The sequence below is a fragment of the Heptranchias perlo genome, unplaced genomic scaffold, assembly GCF_035084215.1.
Source record: "Heptranchias perlo isolate sHepPer1 unplaced genomic scaffold, sHepPer1.hap1 HAP1_SCAFFOLD_118, whole genome shotgun sequence".
NCBI classification, from domain to species: domain Eukaryota; kingdom Metazoa; phylum Chordata; class Chondrichthyes; order Hexanchiformes; family Hexanchidae; genus Heptranchias; species Heptranchias perlo.
In genome coordinates, this window is record NW_027138407.1 from 949,961 (window position 1) to 977,094 (window position 27,134).

The 27,134-nt window shown below is 43.4% G+C and overlaps 2 gene segments (V, D, J or C); both read right to left on the reverse strand.

Annotated features, from left to right (window-relative positions):
• Window positions 1-2,894: 2,894 nt before the first annotated feature.
• LOC137308029 (T cell receptor alpha variable 1-1-like) lies at window positions 2,895-3,814 on the reverse strand. The segment is given in 2 exon segments: window positions 2,895-3,349; window positions 3,434-3,814. Coding segments are annotated over 2 exon segments (510 nt in total).
• Window positions 3,815-10,965: 7,151 nt separating this feature from the next.
• Window positions 10,966-15,221, reverse strand: LOC137308030 (T cell receptor alpha variable 1-1-like). The segment is given in 2 exon segments: window positions 10,966-11,306; window positions 15,185-15,221. Coding segments are annotated over 2 exon segments (378 nt in total).
• Between the last annotated feature and the right edge of the window lie 11,913 nt (window positions 15,222-27,134).

Genomic DNA, 27,134 nt, shown 5'->3' on the forward strand with positions numbered 1-27,134 from the left:
CAAACCCCCATATCATTTGAAAATCTTCATTAAATCTCCCCTTAACATTCTATGCTCGAACGAGAAAAATCCCAGCTTCTCCAGCCTCTCCACATAACTGAAATCCCTCATCCCTGATACCATTCTAGTAATTCTCCGCTGCACCCGCTCCAAGGCCTTGATGTTATTCCTAAACGGTGGTGCCCAGAATTGGACACAATAGTCTTGCTGGAGCCTGACCAGTGTTTTATAAATGTTCAGCATAACTTCCTGGATTTTGTGCTCCGTGCCTCGATTTATAAAACCAATGATCGCATGGGGTTTTTTTAACAGCTTTATCAACTTACCGGTATACTGCTGCTTCAGATGTACTGAACGGTAACCGGACAAATGATGCTTGGTTTAAATTATCATTGTACATTAACTCAGAAACAGGAGATCATCGAGTTTTGGACTGAATGCAAATTTCTCGTGGAGAAATTCTAACATATTCCACTGGATGGCCGCAAACCCTCAAGAATCACACCGCCCCATCTGCCTGGAAACGCCTATCTCTGCCCGTGTTAATAAATCATAGAATCTCACAGCTCAAAAAGAGGCTAATCGGCCCATCGCGTCTGTGCCGACTCTTTGTAACAGCTACACAATTGCTCCCACTCGCCTGCTCTTTCCACATAACCTTGTAAATATTTCCCTTTCAAGTTTTTATACAATTTCCTTTTCAAAAGCTACGATTCAGTTTGATTCCATCACCCTTTAAGGCAGTGCATTCCACACATAAGGAAGGATGCCAAGGCCTTAGAGAGGGTGTGGGGAAGATTTGCCAGAGTGCTATCAGGGATGAGGGAGTTATGTGGAGAGACTAGAGAAGCTATGAATGTTCTCCTTAGAACAAAGAAGTTTGAGAAAAGATTTAATGTAGATGTTGAAAATTATGAGGGTCTTTGATAGAGTAGTTGAGGACAAACTATTTCCAGTGGCCGAAGATTCGGCAACCAGAGGGCACACCGATGTAAAATAATTGGCACAAACCGAGAGGGGAGACGAGGAGAAATTTGTTTACGCAGCGAGTTGTGATAGTCTGGAATGAATTGCCTGAAAGGGTGTTGGAAGCAGACTCAATAGTAACTTGCAAAAGGGAATTGGATACATAGTTGAAAAGGAAAAAAATAGCAGGGCTATGGGGGAAGAGCAGTTGAGTGGGACTAATTGGATAGAACATAAGAACATGAGAAATAGGAGCAAGAGTAGGCCTTCCCGCCCTGCAATCCTGCTCCGCCGGTCAATACGATCATGGCTGATTTCCTTGCTCAACTCCACTTTCCGGCCCTATCCCCATATCGCTTGATTCCCTCTTTCACGGAGTCAGCAGAGGCATGATGAGCCGATTGAGCTTCTTCTGTGCTGTATGATTCAGCCCACAGGAATTGCACTCTGCGCTGCAGCTGTATCTGACCGCACTGAAACTGATACGCGCCAAAACAGACGGCAGGCAGTTTTTTTACGAGAGGAGAACTGGGTTATAACACTTTGCTGGAATAGCTGCAATTTCTGGTCACCGCCTCTCTTTCAAAGTGCAGTGCTGCAACCGACCACTGCGTGACCGAGTCTGCACAGCTAACACCTGCAGAAATTTCGCGATACATAACGTTAAGCTTTCATTATCATTTTATTATAACTAAGAGCACAAGGATAGTGGAGTAAATTGCAAATAGGAAGAAAACTTCTGTGAAAGGAAGATCCTCTATGTCACTAACACGTGCAAGAGGGAGATCGTGGAACAGTAACTTTACCAGTTAAGAGAGCCACAGCTCTGACCAATAAATAAAAAGTAACATCCTCCATGATTGCAGTGAGTTGATGGCTGATTTGAACAGGACGAGTTGAACCTGGAATTCTTTTTAGTCAAGATTTGGGAAGATGTTGAGTAATATCCGGCCTCTCTGCCAATTGGCTTGTTCCTGACAGAGTCAGCAGGGAAACATCCAATCAGCTCACAGGGTTTTTTTCTCCACTTCATCCAATCAGCTCACAGCTCTTTTGTTCTCCAATTGATCCAATCAGCTCATAGCTTCTTTGTTCTCCAATGCAGACAATCAGCTTACCCGCCCTTTGTTCAGCAATTCATGACGGGCGGATGTGAGGAAGGCGTGGGCGGGGCAGTGTTACCGCAAGGTTTGTCTCGAGATTGTTCTGCAGATAACGGGTTTGATCAGAGACACCGTCAGTCAGGATGCAGTCAGCCGCCGAATGAGCGCAATATACGGTTAATAAAGTCTAACATCATAGAAGGAGCCCATTCGGCCCATCATAAATGTTCCCCAACAATCTCTTTAGTTCCCACTTTCCAGCTCTTTCCCTATGGCCCTGCAAATCTTACCTTTGAAGGAAAGTTTCAAAAATATTTAGGTTCTAGACATATTCAATGAACCTTAATCGATCATGTTCATGAATGTTTGTTTAATTTATGGTAGTGAAGAGGGTGATATATCACCGAGAACATTCAGTTCATTGTCGAGAAACAATTGTGTTTACACGGCGATGGCAGCTCTGTGGTTTAGATTTCCTCTTGTCGTCATTTTTCGTGTAATCGGTAAAGCATTCAAAAAGAATCTGTTTACCATTTGGCTGGAATCGTTTTTAGAGGAGATTTCCCTTCTGTTTGCGATGTCGGTTCCACAGGGAGACCAGAGGAAATCTTCGCCTCATATGCTCCTGTCCTTCTTTTCGTTATTTTCGATAAGGATTATAGACGATGACATTTAAACTCTGCCCAGATTAACGTCGTCGAGACAGAGAACTGGAAAATGTTCTCCTTAACCATTGCAAAAAAGCCCCCGACATAAATTACCTCAAGTTGCTTTCATAAACGCCATGTCATCGATAAAAGTGAAATGAATTGGAATGTGACAGCTTTAAATCAACGTAAAGATAAACGGGTTACACAAATGACCTAAAATTGTTCTATTAAACTGCGCCCATCTGTAAATGATGGAAGTGCAGTAAGTAGTTTCGTGTGACGCGACTTTAAAGGCGCGGGAGGTTTTTATACAGCGGCTGCCGCGTTTCCACTCAGCGTGCGGCTCTATCGCACAGTAATAGACTGCGGTATCTGCAAACTCCATGCTGTTAATGACCAATTCGCCGCGTTTGTCCGCAGTGGAAAGATCCAATTCAAAGCGGCCTCCGCTCTCTTTGCCGGACGACATTCGCCTTATTAGCCACTCCAGTCCCTTACTGGTTTTCTGCTTGTACCAATGCATGGCGTAAATGCTGGACATATCATAACTACAGTTTATCTGCACCGAATCCCCGATCCGGACTGTTTTCGAAGCGGGAGATTGCAGCACTTGGTCCGCGAGACATCCACCTGTGAAAACATTCAGATAATGAAACACTGGAACAAAGTGAATAAAACATATTCCCAGTTATTGAGTCCAAATCCTGTACTTACCTGTTAGCAGCACCACAATGACGGGTAATACATTCGCTTGTATCGAGTAATACATCCTCGCAATTAAGAGGTAGGTAAGAAAACGGCACTCACATCACATCAGATGATCACGAACCGAGTGAACACAGTGAACAGTCGGAGAATCAAAGTCAGCGCCGCTCAGTTAAAGTCTCAGTCACGTGTGTCTGCTGCTTTTCGATTGGCTGGAAATGGATATTATTCACATAATACGTAAGGAGGCAGTTTGTTGATCTGCTCTCACTTCGCCAATGTTCACATCTGTACCGGTCAGTTTTACATAGAAGCAGAGTATGATCCTTCCTGCCTGTGCTGGATCTTTGAGAGAGATATCCAATTAGTCCCACTGCCCTGTTATTTCCCGATCGCCCTGCAAATTTTACCTTTGCAAGTGTATATCCAATTCCTTTTTGCAGAACTTTTCATGAACCCTGATATGCTCTCTACAACATTACCCGCAGATAATGTTTAACATAATTACTTTTAACGTATCATTCATAAATGTCCTATTTTATAGGGTTCCAAATTGTATTAAGGCACGGGATTTCTCTCTCTATCACCTGCTATACACATTATAAGCCGCGTCTGGATGTGGAGATTGTCTGATAGGAACCTGCTACAAATATTGTACTGGAGCATTCAGCGTTTCTCTCACTGTGCTGCACTGCACAGTAATACACTCCAGCATCTGATACCGCTGGGCTGTCCATGCCGAGAATGTTATAACTTCTCGTTTGGTCAATGAAGAGTTTGAATCGTCCGTCAGTGGTGTTGCCCCCGATAGCAGATATGATAAATTTCGGGCCACGATTCTGTAGTTGTCTGTACCAGAATATTCTGTCAGTGCCGCTGGTGGTTGCGTTACATTGGATTTTAATCGATTGTCCCTCTTGTGCAAACATCTGCTGTGGTTGGTGGATCACAGCCTCGCCGCCCAAAACTGTCGATACAAAAAGAGACATGAAAATGAGAAACAACAAATATGATTTAACAGCAAACGATTTTCTGCACAAAACACTCACCTAAAATCCAAAAAATGAAAGTTCCAATTCTATTCATTGCGTTTTCCTGTTTTCTGCACTCGGTGGATCAAGAAGGTTACTAGGAAATCGATTTAATTCGGTGTGATTCTGATGTGCAATCGATTATATTATTTCTGCCAGATACGACGGTAGTTATCTCTTTTATCTTCACCAATGGCCAGGGAACGAGGCAAGTGCTGACGCTTTATTGTCACTGACACGCCCTCAAGTGGCTCGATTTCTCAATTATCCTCTGAACAAAAACAGTAAAGATCACCGTTAACGCGTGCTGAACTGGTGCTGGAGTGGGTCAGAGACTGACCTTTTAAACTCTGGGGCCTGCGCTCACATCCATACACAGACACCCAGGGGATGAAGGTATCCTCTGTCTGATGGGAACTGGGTGGGGCGGTGGGTCAGATATTGACCTCTTAACCTCTGGGTCCTGGGGTCAAATGGAACAAACAGATAGGGGTGAAGGTCTCTTCTCTCTGATGGGGAACAGGTTGGAGCAGCGGGACAGTCCTTTCCTACCTGGAACGTGGGTTATAGAACAGTTGGGTTGGAAAGAATAGAGAACTGTTGTCTCTGATGGGGACTGAGCAGATCCGTTGGTTTAACGCTGGTATTTCTCCTGCATTGAAATACAGCCCAGAAATTGAGTAAAGGGGGAATTTGGTTTCTGCTGTGAAGGTCTTGAATTTAATTGGGGGGGGGGGGGGTAGGGGGTTTGACGTTTGTTGTCGTGGCAAGGTGGTGATATACGTGATTATGCTGATTACACTGGCCACACAGTATTGACTTCTCCCGCCTTCTACTACATAAACCGTCACCTAATCGAAGATAATGTTTGAGGAATGGAGTCGAAAATAAATACTTGGGTATTTTCGCTGCATCGAAAATCACCAACGTAGTAGCTGCGCCACCTGGCGACCCATTCGAGTTACATCGAGTTGCATCGAAACCACAGCAGAGAAACAGGTCATTCGGCCCAACTGGTCTATGCAGAGGCTTATGCTCTACAAGAGCCTCCTCCCTCCCTAATGCATCTAACCTTATCAGCATACTCTTCTATTCCTTTTCCCTCATGTACTTATCTAGTTTCTCCTAAAATGCATCTCTGTTATTTGCCTCAATTACTCCTTGGAGTAAATACTTTTTTGCCAAATTTGTCAATGAGGGAAGAACAGTGAGAGAAACAGAGAGTCAATGATGGAAATAAAGGGTGAGAGATTAAGATAAACAGAGGGAAAGAGTGAGGGAAAGAAAGGGAGTGGGAGAAACAATGGAAGAGGCAGGGAGAGAAGCAATAGCTAAAGTAGAAGCAAGAATTCGAGGAAACAAAAGCCAATAACATAAATATGTAAGCTAGCAAGTGATATGGAAAGGTTTAATCTGGAAAACGACTTTAACTTAAACAGCGGCCGTAGGATAAGTGGGCACAGGTTCAAACTAGTAAAAGGCAATATTAGGACTGAGATCAGTAGATTCTTGCTCACACAGGGAGTGATCGAGATTGGAATGGACTCCGGGCAAAGTGACAGAGTCCAAAACTACGAAATTACTTTAGAAACAACTAGAGGATTTTTTTTATTGCAGGGATGTTTCCGGAAGGATGAATTAAGATGGGACGAGCGGATTTCCTCATCCACAAGAACCTTGTGATCTTGCAATTGGTCTGCTGCAGTGAAAAGGAAAACACGATGAGGGAGCTCCCTCTGGTGACTATGTGAGGTAAATGGCCCTCGGCCTGGGAAATTATTGAATTCTCAAATTACTAATGCATGTTGTTGGATGATTACGTCACATTTAATGCAGATAAATATATCCACGACGTTGATTGCAACGCCAGATTAAACCCTGGTGATTCCATTTGTTTATTTTTAGGAACGCAGACATACATGTTGAATGATGCTCGCTTGAAACAATACGAAACCACAGAGATGCCGATGAGATGCCGACTATTATTTACCGTGCCATATACAAAGGATGTCGATTTGTCTCATGATTCCTGCCTATATAATATACTGTGGGATTTTTAATGTAACTGGTGCCAATTTAAACGTCTCGGAGCTGACGTTATTATCTAATATCTACTGCTAATGTTAATGGAACACATTGTTTGGTGCAATGGTAGAAATCAGAGATTGAGTCAAATGGGATTTTTAAAATTCTGCACCTTCAGGGAACACAGTAGAGAAAGCTACAGAGAGAGAAAACGAGAGAGTGTCTCCAAGATAGAGTAAGAGGAGATGGAGACACAGAATGAATGAAAGACCTGAATATGGTGGGGATTACAAACACACCATATTGATGCAGAGCACGGGGAGAGAGAACGGGATCCTGAACACGCTCGGGATTACAGACACAGAGATACAGAGCACAGAGACAGAGAGTACAAAGACATGAAGATGGTGGGGATTACAGACACAGTGATACAGAGCACGAGGAGAGAGTACAAATAACTGAACATGGTGGGGGTAACAGACACTCAACAATACGAAAGACCGGGACAGAGAGCACAGAAATCTTAAGGTGGTGGGGATGTCAGATACAGAGCACAGGGAGTAAGTAAACAATCCTGAACATAGTGAGGATTACAGACACACGGTGTTACAGATTCACAGCGAGAGGCTGGAAAAACATGAAAATGGTGGCGATTGCAGACACACGGTGATACAGAGCACAGGGAGAGATCTTACAAAACCTGAACAAGGTGCGGATTACAGATACACTGTGGTGCAGAGCACAGGGAGTGAGTACGAAAATATGATCACAGTGGGGATTACAGGCACACGGCGATACAGAGCACAGGGAGAGAGTGCAAAAACCTGAACATAGTGTGGATTACTGATACACTGTGGTGCAGAGCATTATTGTACGATCCGCTGTCGGCCATGTTTGTGTGACATGTGGTCGTCCATGTTTCTGTGATGTGCAGTCGGCAATGTTGTATGACAACACGCAGCGTATGTGACCCATTTATTTAAATCAATCAGCTCAATTGAAAAGGTAAGAGAATTCTGTTTCTAGTAAAGTGACCGCTCAGTCTTAATCAGTAAAACTGAACGTTTGGCTCCCGAGAGATTTCAAAAAGCGCTCTCTGAAAACGGTTGGTGCGGTGCGCATGTGCGAACAGCTCTCCCAGGGTACAGCGCGGCTCGTGTCACAGATAGGGGCTTTACTCTGCCGCAGTGAATTGTGGGATCTGTTGTCCTCCATGGGCGGGTCATGAACTGAGTGAATCCAAACCCAACCTGCTTCCAGCCGGAGCTGCCCGGGTTGTCAGTCCCGACACACTGCGGGTGTCCTGTTGAGCGGAGCAGATTGGACATTTAATCCTGGAAAGCGGAGGAGGAGGTGACCGATCATCAACCCAACCGGTGAATGACAGATTGAGCCAAAGGAAAGGAAAGAAGAAACTTTACTGGTCCGTGTGGAAACAGGAGGACGAATAAATTTAAACCCTAGGGGGGAAGTATGACGACAAGAAAGAAACATTTTAATGGACAGAAAGCATTATTTCCGCAAATGTAAAGAATCTTACAGCACCAGGTTATAGTCCAACAATTTTATTTGAAAATCACAAGCTTTCGGAGATTACCTCCTTCGTCAGGTGAGTGAGTGTGGGACTCCTTGAACGTTTCGCATTTATAGTCATAGAACAATACCTGGATGTTCCTTTTGGATGTTTCTCCCTCTCTCTCTCTGTCTTGTGTTCTGGCCGTTTGTGTATTCGGTGGTCCTGTTGGTAACACCTCTCCGTCTGAACACTTTGATTGCCTTGACAACGGGCAGTTGGAAAGATTATCTGTAATCACCAGGTAATGTTCTCTAACTATAAATGCGAAACGTTCAAGGAGTCCCATACTCACTCACCTGACGAAGGAGGTAATCTCCGAAAGCTTGTGATTTCCAAATAAAATTGTTGGACTATAACCTGGTGTTGTAAGATTCTTTACATTTGTCAAACCCAGTCCATCACCAGCATCTCCACATCATTATTTCCGCAGAGGGAGGTAAGATGTCGAATATTCTGCCAGAAAGTATTAGTGACTCGGATTGCGTGAATTACTTTAAAAATGAAGCACATTGGGGATTTAGAGGTTTATTGAAGGGTGTGAGGAGCGAGATCAAAAGTGCAGATTTGACCGGCTTAATCTCCTTTTTTAGTGTTTTAAGGTACTAAGGTTCATTGAGAATGAATTTGTGAAAAATGTTTTTTATCCTGTACATTTTGCGACATCGTATAAACATTCCAAAATATTCTCCCGGTGTCCTGGCCGACAAATCCACGTTATATTCATTGCAGAGAAAGTTTACATGTACATGAGACAACAGCCACAATCGACTAACAAACAAATCCATCGAAATGTAATGGAATATGAATGAAACAGACACGATTTTCCTTTTCTGTTCCAACGTGAGTTGCTTGTAACTTTCTCACAGTGTACGGCAGTGTCGTCGTTCAGTTCCTATACTCATAATCCAGAGAACGCGAGTTCAGCAAATAAAAAATTGGACATAATGAGCTGGTATCAGTAATAGTGACCGCGATGCTGTTGGGTTGTCCAAAAAAAACCAACTTTTGCATTAATGTCCCTTTAGGGGAAGGACACCTGCCTTCCTTATCCTGCCTGAGCTCTATGTGACTTCAGTCTCATTACCAATTTGGGTGACTAGTAACTGACTCCTGAAGTGGTCTAGCAAGTCATTCAGCTGTATCAAACCACTGCAGCACTTCAAGAAGAAGACCCATCATCACCTTCTCAGGGCAACTCGGAATGGTTAATAAATGCCGGCCTTGCCAGCGACATCCACATCCGGAGAATGAATTTTTAAAAATACTTTCTGTGTGCCATTCCTTGTGACGCACGTTCCCCGAATAGTTCCTGGGCCCTTCATGGTTTGGTCGGATTTTCAATGGTCTCCAAATCTTCATTATCTTCACCGCTGAAACCTCCTCCAGGCGTTCGTGATTCAGACTAAAAGCTGCTGCAATCAGATACATGGACCATTTTATCAATGGATTTGCACATTTCTCAGCAGATCATCTTAAACCCGATTGTGAAGTTATTTACAGAACGGGTGGTCGACCCTGTAGACGTGACCAGACTCTATCTTTTTTTACCCAGTGTCCATCGAGTGAGACAGAGACAGGATGGAGAATCCGCTCCCCTGAGGACAGATGAACTCACCAATTAACCCCAAGTGCTTTATGGGAGCAGAAAAAGATTTGAAAACACGTATTTGCTGATAGAGAGGGTGACCTTGTCGCCAGCAACCGTAGTTCAGCAGTTAATGGCCGAGTCTGTGTGTGATCTCCTGTATAATACGCGCAGAGATCGGCGTTTCCAGAAAGATGCTGCCGGGTGATTCCTGGGGAATTGCTGCCACCTAGTGGAATTCGTCATAATTTCTTCCTGAGAATTTTGCCTTCAATCCAAGTTTCGGTGAACTACTGTTTCCGATTTACTCTCGAAAAATATGTTAAACCAATCCTTAATTGACCGCTTGGCGGGCGTTACTTCCGAAGCAACATTGCACCGGTATAACCGGTATATGAGAAAGTTGATCAAGCCATTAAAACAATTTACAGAAGCATTATAAATAGGGGCGTCGAGTACAAAAGCAAGGAAGTTATGCTAAACCTGCATAAATAACTGGTTTGGCACCAGCTATAGCATTATGGCCAATTCCGGGCAGCACACTTTAGGAAGGACGCCTAGGTCTTGGAGAAGTTGCAGAGAAGATTTACTAGAATGGTACTAGGGATGAAGGGCTTCAGTTATCTGGAAAGACTGTAGAAGCCGGGATTGTTCGCCTTACAGGAGAAAGGATTACGAGGAGATTTAATAGAGGGGTTCAAAATTATGAGGGGTTTTGATAGAGTAAATGAGGAAAAAATGTTTCCACTGGCAGGAGGGCCGGTAACCAAAAGACACAGATTTAATTTTATTGGCAAAAAAAACCAGGGGGGGGGGAGATGAAGAGAATTCTTTTTAGGCAGCGAGTTGTTATGACTTGGAATCTACGGCCTGAAAGGGTGTTGGAAGCAGATTCAATAGCAACTTTCAAAAGAGAATTGGATCTCTGCTTAAAACGAAATGAAATACAGTTCTATGAGGAAAGGAGCAACGGTGCGGGACTAATTGGACAGCTCTTTCAGCGAGCCAGCACAGGCACGATGGGCCGAATGACCTACTTCTATGTTGTACGCTTCTATGATAACCAGTTCCAGACCACCTGCATGTGTATGCATTCTGAATGAGTCTGGCGAGTTCCCAGATATTTACTAATCAACAGCAGCAAATTCTACCCTCACACAGTTAATGCAATAATCAGACGGAATCAGTATTCGATGTGAATGGTTTTATGTGAGGTTTGAGTGGTTCCTGCTCGGGGTCTGTGCGCACGGGAATACATTCATGGGTCGGTGGCTGGCACGCTATTGTAAGGAGACCGCAACAGTGACCCAGAAACATGCAACAGTTATTGTACGAGACTTTTGCTCGTTCCCATCACTGTGAGACTCGATGCACAGTAATACTCGGCGGCGTCAGACAGTCGCAGCTGCGAGATGATCAATTGATACAACTTGTCTGACTGCTGGATTGTATCAGTAAACCGGCTTTGAGCGAAATCCACCTGATATTCAGAACGGCCGTTCACGTCTCTCCGGACGGCAAACTCGGGTTGTCTGCCTGGGTACTGGCGGTACCAGAATAAGTAATAGCCATCGCTGGGATAGGTGCAGGTTAAAATGGCAGCTTTTCCCTCTGTCTGTGTGACCGAGGACTCCCTTTGAGAAACAGAAACTCCATCGCTCAGATCTGGAACACACGGTTAAAGAAGGCGGAGGTGATCGAATAAAAGTCCAAACTGAACTGAACTGACGGTGAAAATGCATCTAAATGCCGATTGAGATTTACATAGAATTACATAGACTTTAGAGAACAGACACAGGCCACTAGGCCCATCTGGTCTATGTCAGTGTTTGTGCTGCGGACGAAGCTCCTCTCATCCCACTTCATCTAACCCTATCAGCATAACCTTCTATTCCTGTCTCCCTCGTGCACTTATCTGGCGTCCGCTTAAATGCATTCGCACTATTCACCTCAACCATTCAATGTGGTAATGAGTTCCACTCTTTGGGTAAAGACGTTTCTCCTGAATTCCTTACTAGATTTAATACGTAATTTCTTACACTTTTGACCGCTAGTGTTAGATTCCCAAAAAGCAGAAATATGTTCTCTACGTCTACCTTATCAACCGCTTCATAATCTTAAAAACCTCCAACAGATGGACCCTCAAATTTCTATTTTCTAGAGAAAAGAGTCACAGCCTGTTGAATCTTTCCTGATAGTTATAAGCTTCCCGTTCTGGTATCATCCTTCTAATTCTATTCTTGCACCTCTCCGATGCCTCTATATCCTTTTTATAACATGAAGACAATAACTGTGCACAATACTCTAAGTTTGGACAAACCGAGGTTCTATACAAGTTTAACATAACTTCTCTGCTTGTCAATTCTATTCATCTAGAAATGAACCCCTTTTAAAAGTTTTAACCTTCTTACCGAAAATGAATGTCACACACAACACCACGAGAACGGGAAGTCGCATTTCTCCTGCTCCCGAATTCAAGGGGCTTTTAGTGTCTCAAAAACCTGAAGAACATCGAACAGAAAGAGAATAGAGTGACGGCCGGAGCTGGTCTGATGTCATTTACTTAACCACAAGTATGTGTTTATTTCAGAGAACTGAGAGTAACGTCATATCCTGCTGAGTAAAGGGAGCAAGACCAAGAATAAAACAGCTTGTTCTCTAATTGACCTGAGGGACAGCTTGATGTCGAATTTACCTGAGAGACAGCTTGATCTCTAATTGACCTGAGAGACAGCTTGATCTCCAATTGACCTGAGAGACAGCTTGATCTCTAATTGACCTGAGGGACAGCTCGATCTCGAATTGACCTCAATTAAAGTTTTATCTCTAATTCACCTGCGAAACAATTTTATCTCAAATTAAACTGAGAAACAGTTTTGATCTCTAATTGATCTGAGAAACAGTTTGATCTCTAATTCAGCAGAGAAACAGTTTGATTTCTAATTCACCTGAGAAACAGTTTGATCTCTAATTAGCCATGATAGTGCAGCCATCGTGGTTTGGAATGGGCTCGATGGGCCAGCTGGTCTTTTCCTGCCCTAAATTTCGCATGTTCGTATGTACACTATCAAAATCTTTCATGATTTTCAACACGTCTACGAAATCTACCCTTGACCTTCATTTCTCTAAGGAGAACAACCGCAGTTTCTCCAGTCTCTCCGCTTAACTGAAGTCCCCCATCCCTGGCACCATTCTAATAAATCTTCTCCGCACCCTCTCTAAGGCCTTGACATCCTTCTAAAAGTGTAGATTGAAACAAATTAAATCTTTCTGTCTCCTTCAGACATTATTTCTAAGGACACGTGGCATCTTAAATTTGGACTGAGAAGTAATCTGAGTATTATTAATATTGATAACAATAATATTACTTGTTCTGATAGTGAAGTCAGTTACTTATCTAGTCAGCAACACAGGCCTCTGCATAGTTCAGGTTTCAATAAGGTCACTGTCGTCACCTGCTGATGAAACACTTCGACTACACCCCCCAGACAGGTTGGTTTTAAAATATTATTCATAACTCCACATACAATAATTTGCATTTACCTTGCGGCGTTCAATCAGCAGAGCTTCTCAGAGCAATCCACAAGATGAGCAAGAGATCAGAAGGAATTAAGGGCAAAAGGGCCACAATTACCGTTATAAATTCTAAGAAGATATTTAATGGGAAGATGTAACGTTGTTGAGGGAGAAACAGGCAACGAAGAAGGGAATCACAGCTGCAAAGAAATATTTCTAACCTCTAATGGTGGGACAGGAGGAAGAGCTGCATCTGAGTTTCCTTTGGGTAGCTACGAACCTGCGCCTCTCACAGCAGGTTGAAACTTGCTGCAATGAGCGAAGAGAGCGCTGAAAAAGCCCACATTTGAAAGGCGGTTTAAATGGTGAATTGCATTGTGAAGGTGCTTGAGTCGAACGACCTACTTTCCAGTGTTACGGTTTCAGAAAACAGCTGAAACCGATTTCAGTGCCGTTGGCACACCTGTGTCTGTAGATTTGACGTCCATCGAATGTTACAAATGAAACAGAATTGTATTTCCTGTTTCTATTTTGAATCCATATACGGTCATAAAGGAATGGATAAAGTAGTGATTCCATTGATCTCTGGGATCTATGTTCAATACCATCCAACGTTGAGGTGTCCAAAGTCTCCCCTTTCTGTTGGGATACTGGACGATGCATTGGATTATACACTGTCATTTCAACTCAGCTGTCAATCTTGACTCAGTGGGCATCACTCTCGCCTCTGAGTCAGAAGGTCGTGGGTTCATAGTGCCACTCCAGAGAACTGAGCCCATAATCCAGGCTGGCATTCCCATTGCAGTACTGAGGGAGCGATACATTGTCGGTTTTGCCGTCTTTCGGATGAGACGTTAAACCGAGGCCGCGTTTGCCCTTTTTGGTGGACTTAAATCTCATAAGGCCACTACTTCGCAAATTCCTTGCTTTCACTCACCTCCCAACATTCACCTCTGCCAAATTACCAACAGTCACTTCAATATACAAGTGTGAGGTGGTACATTTTGGGAGGTAAAATAAGGAGGCCACGTACTCCTTGGAAATAAGACTCTAAATGGGGGAGAGGAGCGGAGGAATATGGGGGTATAGATACACAAAACACTAAAAGTAGCAACGCAGGTTGATAAGGCCATAAAAAGAATCAAACAAAGAACTGGGGTTCATTTCTCGAGGGAAAGAAATGAAAAATGGGGAAGTTATGTTAAACTTGTATAGAGCCTTGGTTAGACCATTCTTGGAGTATTCTTGGAGTATTCTGAACAGTTCTGTTCTCAATATTAAAAGAAGGGTAACGGCACATTGGAGAAGGCACAAAAACAAATTTAATAGGATGATACCAGAATTGAGAGGTTGTATATATCAGGAAAGATTGAACAGGCTGGGATTCTTTTCTCTAGAATAGAGAAGACTGAGGGGTGACCTGATAGACGTCTTTAAGATTATGAAAGTGTTTGTTAGGGTATACGTAGATAAGATGTTTCCACTTGCAAGGGAGACCATAACTCGGGGCTATAAATATAGGATAGTCCCGAATAAATCCAATAGGGAATTCAGGAGAAACGTCTTTACTCAGAGAGTGGTTAGAATATGGAACATGCTACCATAACGATTATGTGCCCTCCTTATTCTTCCTACCAAAATGTACCAGATCACACCTATCTATATTGTCTTCCAACATTATGACGCAGTCGTCCTCAGTATTAAGTACACCCACCAATTTGGTGTCCTCCACAAATTTTGAAATTGTACCTCCGAATCCCGAGTCCAAATCGTTGTCAAATCATGAACAACCATTTCTTCATTCTGGGGAAGGAGCAGGGTAGTGGGCCTAATTGGATAGCTCTTTCAAAGAGCCGGCACAGGCAAGAAGGGCCGAATGACCTCATTCTGTGCTGTTTGGCTCATTGATTCTACGATCGTTTTCAGTCTGCAACTGAAGTGAGTCAGCCGAGGGTCAATAGCATCAATCCCTGTGGAACACCACTTCCCAACTTTTGCCAGTCTGAGTAACCATCTTTAACCCCTACTTTCTGTTTTCTGGTTTGTAGCCAGCTTTCTGTCCATTCTGCTACCTGTCCCCTGACTGTGCATGCTCTAACCTTAACATGAATCTACTATGAAGTAACTTATCACAGTCCTTTTCAAAATACAAATATATTAAATCTACTGCGTTACTCTTGACTACCCTTTCTGCTCCTTCTTGAAAGAATTCAATAAAGTTGGTCAAGCATCACCTTCCCTTTTGAAATCCATTTTGAATATCGTTTTCAATAGCTAATGTTGTTCTGCTATCACTGCCAGAAGCTCCCGTTAAATGCACTGCTCACTGGCCATTCGAACGACCCACAGCCGATAGAAAGGGGGAAACAGACGGGCAGCGACTCCTGAGGGATTTAAACACAATGGTGCGATAAATTAGACAAACAGCACCTTTTATATGAATGAAATGCGGAGTGACTGACAGATATGAGCAGAATGGGAGGGTGCAAACAGCCGATGAGTTCAATAATTCTGTGTTAGCTACTCATTAAAATATTCACAACATGTTATCATTAATAATCATTTAATAATTCATAACATTATTTAAAATACATCGCAACTTGCATTTGAAATTAATGCCTCTTTTTCCGAATGTGTTTCTTTTATCTCTTTTCTTAAATAAAGTAACTTGAAAAGAAGAAATGTAGACGACGATGGGGAAAGATTAGGGGAGTGGGACTGATTGGATAGCTCTTTCTAAGAGCCGGCAATGGCAAGATGGGCCGAATGGCCTCCTTCTGTGCTGTATGATTAATTGATTCTATGAATAATCTCACTCTGCAACGGAAGCGAATAGACTAACTATTGCTGCAGGGTCAGCCCAGGGTCAATAGCCCGGTGGTACTTTAAATTGACTTGAACTTCCCTGCTTAACAGGCATAGGCTAAAGGTTACCATTACTATAATATGCAGAGGAATCAATAGCAGTATAACATTAGCAAACTTCAGGACAGTCTGATTAACCCTTTGTTTACAGCATGAATGGAGCCTGTGGAACTCTACCCCACAAAGGAGTCAACATATTCAGGGCAGTCTCATTAACCCTTTCTTAGCAGAATGACGGCGCCCTGGAACAGAAATACATGGCAGTATCGGAGATCATGGCATTGCTCATCGTTAGCTCGGTAATTTTAGTAGTTTTGTTAAATGTGGAAGAACATCAATGAGTGAAGTCGGGGTTCTGGTTTATTATCCTTCCGGTAAGCCAGATCACGCACTGTGGAGACTGCACGGGTTGCTGACGGTACCAGAACACATAAAGGCTAGGTCTGTTTGTTTTGAACGTGCAGGTTACTGTGACATTACTTTCTTCTTCAACCGTCATTTCAGGACCCTGCTGTTCCACTATGGCATGGTGACTCCATTCTAAAATACAAGGTAGTAATGGTTATCATCATCATAATCACCATCATAATCATCACCATCATCATTATCATCACCTCATCACCATCACAATCATCATCAACAACATTATTACCATCATCATCACCATTATCATCATCACCACCATCATCACCAGCACCATCATCACCATCTTCATCATCCTTATCACCGCCATCATCAGCATCATCATCATTACAACCATCATCATTACCATCATCACCATCATCATCAACACCACCGTCATCATCATCATCATCATCATCCTTCTCATCACCATCAATCATCATCATCACCATCATCATCGTCATCATCACCAGCATCATCACCACCATCATAACCATCATCACCATCATAATCACTGCCTCCATCACAATCACTATCATCATCATTTACCAAAAATAACATAACATTACATCAGTCAGGGGGAAATGTTTTTTTTTCTGGGAAGGAAATAGTTACTAAGAAGTTTAAAAAAAATTTCTTAATGGGATGTGGGCGTCGCTGGCAAGGCCAGCATTTATTGCCCATCCCTAATTACCCTTGAGAAGGTGGTGGTGAGCAGGCTTCTTGAACCGCTGCAGTCCGTGTGGTGAAGGTTCTCCCATAGTGCTGTTCGGTAGGGAGTTCCAGGATTTTGACCCAGCGACCATGAAGGAAAGGCGATATATTTCCAAGTCGGGATAGTGTGTGACTTGGAGGGGAACGTGCAGGTGGTGTTGTTCTGGAGGGGCACAGCTCACTCACGCTTAGTTAACTTATAAAGTTATTGAACTGTAAGAGGATGTATAACATTAATGAGCACAAATATGATATAAAAATAAATGTCACGTTAATTGATATTGAGAAAGTGTTAGTCAATATTGGTTGATGTAACGTGACCGGCTGTGGGAAAAAGGCGGTCTCTGAGCGCCACCTGGCGGCTGGGTTTAAAGTATCTTCTTTGAGCTGATCTCACAAAACACGGTTACTGTACAAATTGTCCCGAGTCCCTTCTCATTGTGGGTCTCAGTGCACAGTAGTAGACGGCGCTATCAGCGAGTTGCAGCACAGTCAGGTTGAAAAAAGCCATTTCTCTTGACGTTTCCAGAATGACAGAGAAACATTCGTTAGATAGTGGGAGATCTTGTTATAATTCTGACGATAAAGCTGCAGTTGGTAGCTGGGATGAGAGGTTGAATAGTTACCATTAATGCTCATCGAGGTACTTTCCAGATATTGGGCTTCTGTTGGCTGCTGCCCGACGGAGTTTCAAGAACCCAGTCCTGCAGAAAACATTCCAGGTTACCCATGGAACTGATCACACGTATCTCCCACTTTAAAAACATATCTGTCTATCTCTCTGTTTATTCACAGGGAGACAAAGAGACAGAGAGAGAAAGTGTCAGATTAATGGCTAGACATAAATAGATAGACGAGAAAAAGAGAGACAGACAGAGAGACAGAGAGACAAACAGACAGACAGACAGACAGAGAAACCGACAGAAAGATAGATAGAGAGACAGACAGAGAGAGTGTCAGACAGGCAGGGAGAGAGACAGACAGACTTCTACACAGACAGGTGGATAGACAGAGAGAACGACGAATGGAGGACAGTTGTATTCATAGTGGAATGGACAGACAGATCATATGTGTAAATAAATAAACCAATCAAATAACAAAGTGTAAGGCACAAAATACCGAAAATCCCAAAATCTATGGTCTGCAGTATTTCCACACTGAGACCCTGCATTTCACCCGGTGCCCCCTCTCAGTTGAAGTATTCGGACTGAAAGGGAGAATTTGCACATTGACGCGAGAATTTTACTTGCGCCGCACTCGCTTCCAAAATACGTGCGCTGAGTGATTTCTTGTACGGGCTCCTCTCCTCTTTGTTTCACCGTGTCTCACTGCACTGTAATACACCGCAGCGTCTGACAGCCGGGCCGTGTTAACGGTGAGACTGGTGTAACTTTTCTCACCGTCCACATATACCTTAAACCGTCCCTGAACCTTTTCCTCTCTGAATGTGGAGATGAGATGCTGGGGAGCTTGATCGGAGAACTGCCGGTACCAGAAAACAAGTTCATTTGTAGCGAAAGTAGCGTTGTGTTGAATTGAAATGGTTTGTCCTTCGGTTCCCCGATACACCGGTATTTGTAACGTCTCCGAGGGACAAGAAACAGCTACCAATGTAAGAAAAATATTAGTTAACATAATGATATATGCAGAGAAGAATTAAACAAAGAGGCTGGATAGAGGCCGAATGAACTCTATCCATACATCTATCTATCTATGTGCATGAGGCAGAAATCCTTGTCTGTTCGTCTGTGTACTTTGTATGTTGTACATCCAAACATAGAAAATCTCAGTTGATATGTTTCGCCGCGCTGTAATTGTAGGTATAGCCATTGGATCTTGCAACTTTATCCAGGTGTAAGTTTAAACACGGGAAAGTAATATTTCGGAATATCACTGACACTTCGAAAGGACTTGATCTGGGGAAAGGTTAACGGTGCAGCGGAGACAGGTTAGCAAACAAGATATTGTGCAGCTGGAGCCGCTCTTTGCCTCACTGTGTTCCCTTCGCACAGTAATACACTCCGGCGTCTCTGGGCGCGATGCCGTCTATAGAGATCGTGTTGGACTGTTTTGCTGGGTCAAAGGACAGTTTGTATCGTCCTGTAGTCGTATTCCCCCGGTATATGGAGCCGATAAATGTTGGCGCCCCTGTCAGTGCTTGTCTGTACCAGAATACGCTCTCACCACTAGCAATGGAGAGCCGGCAGACCAGTTCAGCCCGTTCCCCTTCCCGAAACATCACCTGGTCCGGGTGTGAGCTCTGATCCTCACACCGAACGGCTGTGGACAAAACAAATTCATTCAAGAACCACAAGGTATGAAGAGATTCGTTAAAATAATGCCTCTGACCATTAAATAAACTCACACAACATCAGCAGCACCAGGGTTCCAACTGGAATTAGGACTTTGCCGACGTTCTTGTTCATGGCGATGAAGATGGACAAATGGCGGATCAATATGGGTGCTGAACGTGCAATGGTGGGGAAGGGGAAGAGAGGGGAGAGATTTACGTTCTCCCCGTACAGTACGAGACTGATAGGCGACAGTCTCACCAATCGGCTTAATATGGGAATTTGTCACCTGACGTCATTCAGAGCCCCACTCAGGGATTGGCCGTCTCTCAATCCAAAGAACTCTTGAACTGTCACTGGGAATGGAGTTGTCTGGTCGCTGTGTGTAGCGACAGATTAAATTGGTCAAGAAGATTTGATCTCCGTTGTATTTCGAACTCAAATGACCATCGCTCTCATAGAATCATAGAATTTCACAGCACTGAGGAAGGCTATCCAGCCCACCATCACTGTGATGGCTCTCTAAAAGAGTGAACGATTTAGCCCCAATCCCTTTGCCTGATTCCCATATGTTATTGTTTCTTTACTCTTTTTTTTCAAATATCTATCCACTTGACTCTTAAAGTTGAGCATCGATTATGTTCCCATCACCTAACCATCCTCTGTGGAAAAATACTAAAATCTTCTAACCTCTCCCTTCGTTAAATTAGTAATGATCTGAAATGATGCCCACTGGACGACTAGTCAGATTAAGCGTTTCTTTTTAGCGGTTTCCAAACCTTTTCTATTTGTGAGCTCCTCTGTCAGACCGCTTTTAAACCCTCCCTGTTCTCGTGAAAAGTGTCCCAGTTACTCAAGTCTCCCCTCAGAACTAACGTCTCCCACATCCAGTTCATCTTTCCCAATATCTCCTTCACCTTGTCCTTCACTTTGACGTTATCCTAAGGTAGAGCCCTCGAAACTAAACCAATTATTCTATCTGTGGTCTCACCAATGATTTGTGCCGGTTAAGGATTACCTCTTTGTGTTTAGCGATCCCTGCCCCTGCTTATAACCCTCTGAGTCTTTGACCCTTTTACAGCATCATCAGTTTGTTCCCCAATTTCTATATCTGAACCCTCAAATCTTTCTCCTCCTTTATTCCTTTAAATAAATATTTACTTACAATTTCCCTTTCGTTATTCGTCTACTTTATATTTACGGTGTCGTCCATATGATCTCTACTCTGTATGCTTCCTTTGTATAAGAGAAACCGAAGCGGCAATTTCTGGAGCTGGCTTGTACTTTTGGCAATTTCTAATTGTCCTTTAGGTCCTGACTGGGCTGGCGCGTCACCTAGTGGCGGATTCGCGTCAATACGCGTCTGTCGATTTTGTCAAAGGAGGTATTCAGTCCCTGAAATATTTGTAATTTTTTTCGATTTATTTTACCGTGAAGAGCATGATCACTGCGGGGAGATATTAACCCACCACATTAACCCAATATAATATTGTGAAAACTTCCATTTTTATTTGATTTGATTTGAAGTGACAATAAATAATAAAAATGACGAAGTCCTAAAAATTATACAAAGTTTATTCTAAATTCATTTTTGGGATGTGAGCGTCACTGGTAAGCCCGAAATTTATTGCCCATCCCTAATTGCCCCTGAGACTGTCTGGAACTCGCTAACCGAGTTTTTAATAATATGAAGCGATCCTATTTCATGTATCCCAGTGAAATCACGGTTCCTGAGTAACCCAACCCCCACTGGGATTCCTACAAGTGTGTCCACCTAAAGTGGCGCCACCATTAAACTGTCTTCACCCCTTGAGATCGTTTTCAGTTGGCATTGAATGTCCATACTGCAATTCTGAATGCTTCGTTTGTAAAGGAACACTCAAGATGGTGAGGATGAATGTACTGAACTCGTGACTATATTTATTGTGCAGGATGCCTCACCGTTTGTCCCAATGTGCACCTTCCCAATTTAATACATCCCAGAGACTCAATCCGCGTTTTCCGGCACAGCAAAAATGTTATAACTTGTCGTTATGTCAACAAACACCTCGAACCGCCCGCTTCTGTCGGTTGTATTGCCCTGGAAGGCGGAGATTATAAATTCTTGTGCCCGTCCCGATAATTGCCGGCACCACATGATCATTTCCTTCCTCCTGGTAGTGGCATCGCACCTCCTTCACCTACTCGGTTTGTGATATTCCATCCTCACCTCGGGCCCCTGTTAATAAAAGAGAAACATGCAACACTGTCAATAGGTTTCTTTTCCAATCCAGTCTTCTTAATTCAGAAGAGTCAGGTGATTAACTAAAGGTGATTGTCCCAATTCGATGCATGGTATTTCAGGATATTGGTTTTGAAATTCCAGCGATATTGATTATCTGAAAATCTGTCTGTATCATCGATCGATTCGGTAATCGTCGCTTTAATTTGCCAGCGGCTGGGAAAGGCGGCCGTCTGTTATATCTTTGTTCTTCAGCGTCCAATAATCAGACGGCTGACTTGTTTCTCCCCGACACGTCGGATAATCGACCTGGTTTGACTTTGTAAACGGCAAAAGCGATTGATGTCTATTCACTCTGGCGGGAGAATCGGGTCCTTGCAATGGGTCCGAAGCAATCCTTTCACCCTCTGGGTCTCTGTTCAAATCCGGCCAGAAAAAAGGGGATGGACACCACCCGTTCTGGTTGGGGCTGTGGTGAGCAACGTGTCAGACAGATTGCCTTTTCAGCCACCGGGGTTACCGAGCACAAGGGGAGAAAATGAACGTTTGCTGTCTCGTTAAGTGGACTTACCAGGCCGAGAGAGAAAACACAAAATAGACAATTATGGCGGATGAAATTTAATCAATAAGAGTAAAATATTGTACATAAGAAAGGAAATTAGTCAAGCTACATAATGTACTTCATGAGCAGTGCTGAAATAGCTATGGAAGAATTTGAAAGAGAGCTGGGAATGTAAAGGCCTCACATGTGCATGGAATGCAGTGGAGAACACGTGGGATGTCGCCAGGATGTGGATTCATTTTACAGGGGATGTTTACATTGACAGCATCCAAAGCATTTAATATCTCCTGTCGAAGTTTGTTTAACTGCAGCATTCTGCTGAGCAACACGCATACAATATATGTGTAAGGAAATGACTTAAATCATAAAGTAGCCTTTGAAAATTATATGAATCCGCTTCTCCACAACAACCGTGTTACTCCCAGACTCGCGAAAGACAGTGCTGGGTTAATAGACTGCTGCAAAAATCATAATTGAGCAGGAATAAAACTGTGATGGTAAAAGCAGATGTTGGAAAATATAACAAAATCCCAACCAATTCCGAAGTTAATTGTAATTACGAATGAGAATCGCCATTATTTCCAAACAGTCAACTAATGTGTGAAATTATTAAACTGTAAGGGAACGATATAATATTAACGAACATAAATTTGAGAGTTGAAAAGGAATTTATTGTTAATTTATATTAAAACAGATGTCTGTCCATATAGGTTGATGCAATGTCAGCAGCGGTGGGAAACAACGGTCTGTCATCGCCACCTGGTGGCCGAGTTTAAAGTAACTTGTTCTCGATTTGTGTTCTCTGTTCCCATTTCCGGGTCTGAATCAGAATAAATCGCTGATGCTTCGTTGCATGTCCTTTCCACCCCACCACCCAACAATGGTGAGTCTGGACCTCCCCTCACAGGTTCACTTTGTGAGTCGCAGAGACGCTTGTGTGACGGGCACAGTCTTGTGGTGTCCGGCTCAGATTAATACAAGAAAGCGCTGTCTGCTCCTGGAGCCTCCATCGGCCTGGCTCTGCCGACAGTTACTTTACAGAAGTCCATAGAAGCCGACATTAACCGAGCTTCACTTTAGTATTTATCTCTCTGCATTTCATACTCTCCCCTCCGTGTGAATATGGTCACAATTGCTGTCTGTTAGGAATATTTTACATATTATATTTATTTACATACATTTATAAATATATTATATTGCATTATATTATATTACATTGTATATATATACTTCGCAGATGTCACTGGCAGTGAAGAGGTACCGCACCCTCCCGAGTCGATGGTAGTTATCGAGGGAGGGACTGCATCGATGAACTGTTCCATGACAGTCACAGAACAGATCCTAAAATGATACAGACAATACCCGAACTTAACCGTGCAGCAGCTGGCGACAGGTATCACCAATCGGAACAGGATCAAGGCTCGGTTCATTTCAACAGAGAAGCGCAGTACTCTAACTGTTAGCGGCGCGTTTGTGACGGACACCGCCATCTATTTCTGTGCGGTGGAGACACAAAGCAGCGAAGATCGTTAGAGACCGAACAAAAAACGTGACGGGTGTTACTAACCGCTCGCATCCTGTGCCGTTATCTGAGCTGAATTTACTCTTTAATATCTGGCTAGAAGGGTCAACATATTGAACATATCCTGCTGTTTTCTGGCGAAATCTAAACCAGACACCATGTGCTCACCATATTCCTTCCTGATAATAATGGTCGCGCCGACCTGTGAATCATCTATGTTTATTTGGTCAATGTGTGTTTCATGGGTTCTATTTACTGCCAGACTTTTGATACATTCTCTATGTTGTTACGGGAATCAGTTGTAAAGACTCAGTGTACTCGGATCCGTCTGAATCAATGAGAAGATACACTGCCCCAACTTTCTTCTGGTACATCAGGGGAAGCCCCAACATATTTACTGATGAGATCCGGCTCGGGGCACGGAGATAAATCTCCAGGTTTTCCAGACCGGTTCTCTGCTGATTTAGACAAAGACAAGAATGCAACTCTTTGCTACAGATACCTGACAGTTTATCGTCTCCGTAGGTTTGGGATTAAACAAACCCCACAGATCAAAAACAACAAAGAAACTTAATGAAGCTGTAAATACTCGCTGAGGTTTTTGTACGGGGCCTTTGCTTTTATCTGACGCTGTGCCTCACTGCACAGTAATAGACCGCCCCATCCTCCACACTCAGGCCGCTTATGTTGAGGTAACCGTACTTCTTAGGCTTGTCAACAGCCGCCAGATATTGTCCTGAGATTTCGTCTTCCTTCAGTGCTGTTTGTTTGCTAATTATCCAGATTGGAGGCTGTGCCGTTTTCTGCCGATACCATTGCATGTTGTAAATATTTGGGTCTGTATATTCGCAATGTAATTGCACCGAACCCCCTTCTGACACGGCTATTGTCACCGGAGACTGAGTGACCAGATCTGCACATCGTCCTTCTGTGAAAATAGCGACACAAAAGAACAGGAGGTTAAACAAGATCGATTAAAACTTGTATCTATCTGTGTGTGTGTGTAACCTTCCATCTCCCAAGCTCTCCATCAAATGGATAGTTCTGATTGGTAATTGCACCGAATCCCCGCACAAGCTTTTTGCATCAATCTGCTAACCTGTGTTGTTTAATATAATTCAATACTTACTGCCCAATACAACCGCCAGTATTATTAAAAACATGTCTGACTCAATCCCTCACAGTGACTTGGAACTGAATGAGCCGGAGATTGAGAAGACAAGGTAACCCGGGGACTGTTCAGCTCATTGTTCACCTACACAGGGGAAGGGGCACGGCCGACAGTGGCGTCACTCAGGCTACGATCGCTATTGGCTTTAGGGTTTGCATCACGTGACTTTCTAATTACCATGCCTGCGTTTGGCGCCCCCTGCTGGCGGATTCTTTCAAATTTGATTTCGATTGAGGTCATTGCAGGGGCTGAGGATTTATGGATCACATATAAAAATACTTGTACCCAGATATTGTCTCTCAATGATCTAGAATAGAACTAATTAAACCCGCGTACTATTTCTGATACTGGGTAATCCCTTCATCTTCCTCCCATTCTATTTATTTCCAGTCACTTGATCAGTGAGCAGAATCATTTTGGCCACTAATCTTCAAGACCCAACCATCGCCATTTTCGCTCCATCAGCTTCGAATGCAGCTGAGCGGCACCGCGCACTTTCTGCGGTTGCACAGAGACTTGAAATTGTGCAATTCTGAGACTGCGGCACCCCCGCCAACAGTTTCCGTTTGCTGCTCTCTCTCTCTCTGACTCGCCTTTCCAGCCCTGTGTAATTGGAGAGATCACTACAGCTGTCCGTGTTTGGCATTGGTTGGATCAGCTGTGCAGTGGGGCGGGGATCTGTATTTCTGCTCCGACGGAGGATTTCTGGGACTGCAAAGTTACAGATTCCGGGAGTATCATGCGTAACCGTCTCCCACCGCTGGTCATCATTATATCACTTCTCAGTAAGTATTTCCTTCACGGTAAAAATCCATTCTCCCCCGACTGCTGTAATCCCGATGTTATTATTGGTGAAATGATGATGATAGCGATGATGATAATGATGATGGTGATGATGATGATAGCCATTACTATTATTATATTTTAGAATGGAGCCACCAAGAGACAGTGGAACAGCCGGTTCCTGAAATGATGGTTCAAGAGCAAAGTAATGTCACATTAACCTGCACCTTGAAAACAAGCGATGGTAACCCTTATGTTTACTGGTACAGCCAGCAGACCGGGAAGCCTCCACAGTACGTTCTCCGGCTGATCGGAGGAACGATAAACCGGAATCTGGACGTCACTCACCGATTTTCTTCTACGTTTGATAAAACTTCCAAGGTTACCGAGCTAACGATCGGCAATACCCAGATCTCCGACGCCGCAGTCTATTTCTGTGCTATGAAGCCCACAGTGCTGCAGAGATATAGCGGATCCCGTACAAAATCCTACACTGAGAGTTGCAGTTATTATTCACCAGAGGGCGCTCTCACGCCAATAAACAGAAGCAATAATTAAGGCTCCACAGTGAGAGTCACAGGGGGGCTTCTTAAAAGGGCAAACAAATCACAACACTCAACAAGAACAGGTGAGGTCCATTTGCGGAATTATATTAGTTGGTGATTTCAATGCGCATTTATGCTAAAAATGAACTTCACAATTTCATCTGCAGTGCCTTATCTCACCTTTTGTCTATCGATGCCCTCCCCGTGCCTACCTGCAATATTGTGCAGCCCTTTATGCATTTCCCTCTCAGTTAACCAAACCTTTTGATCGTGGCCTGGACACAAGCTCTATTTGATCAGAGTATGTTTCTGGGTCAGATACAGTTTAGACATAATGAACAGATTTCACAAGGTAGCGATTGTGCTCTTTAAAATGTGCCACAAGCACAGAATTCCCCCAAAGTCCATTCTCCTTCAGGATGTTTCTTCAATGCTATAATGTTTTCTGCCGTCATTAACAGTCCTGTGCTTCACGGTTACAATAATCATACAAGGATTTCATTCTCACCCCCGGTCTCTAAAATTGGAGCCATTCCCCCTTTAAGGACACTGATTGTAGCCAAGCTTGGTGTGTTTCCATTTACTGGCAGCAAACTCACTACCTACAGGTTGCACACACGAATGTGGACACAAGGAAGTGAGGTGAGAGCATCCTGAGACACGACAGCACATCACAGTAAAAGAGGAGGTAGTTGAGATACTGGCTGTGCTAAAACTTGATAAAGAGAAGATACTATAAAGGCTGGCTGTACTTAAAATAGATGGAAAATTGCAGATGACACAAAACTTGGAAGTGTAATGAATAGTGAGGAGGATAGCGATAGACTTCCAGAGGACATAGACAGGCTGATGGAATGTACAGGCACATGGCAGAAGAAATTTAACGCAGAGAATGGCAAAG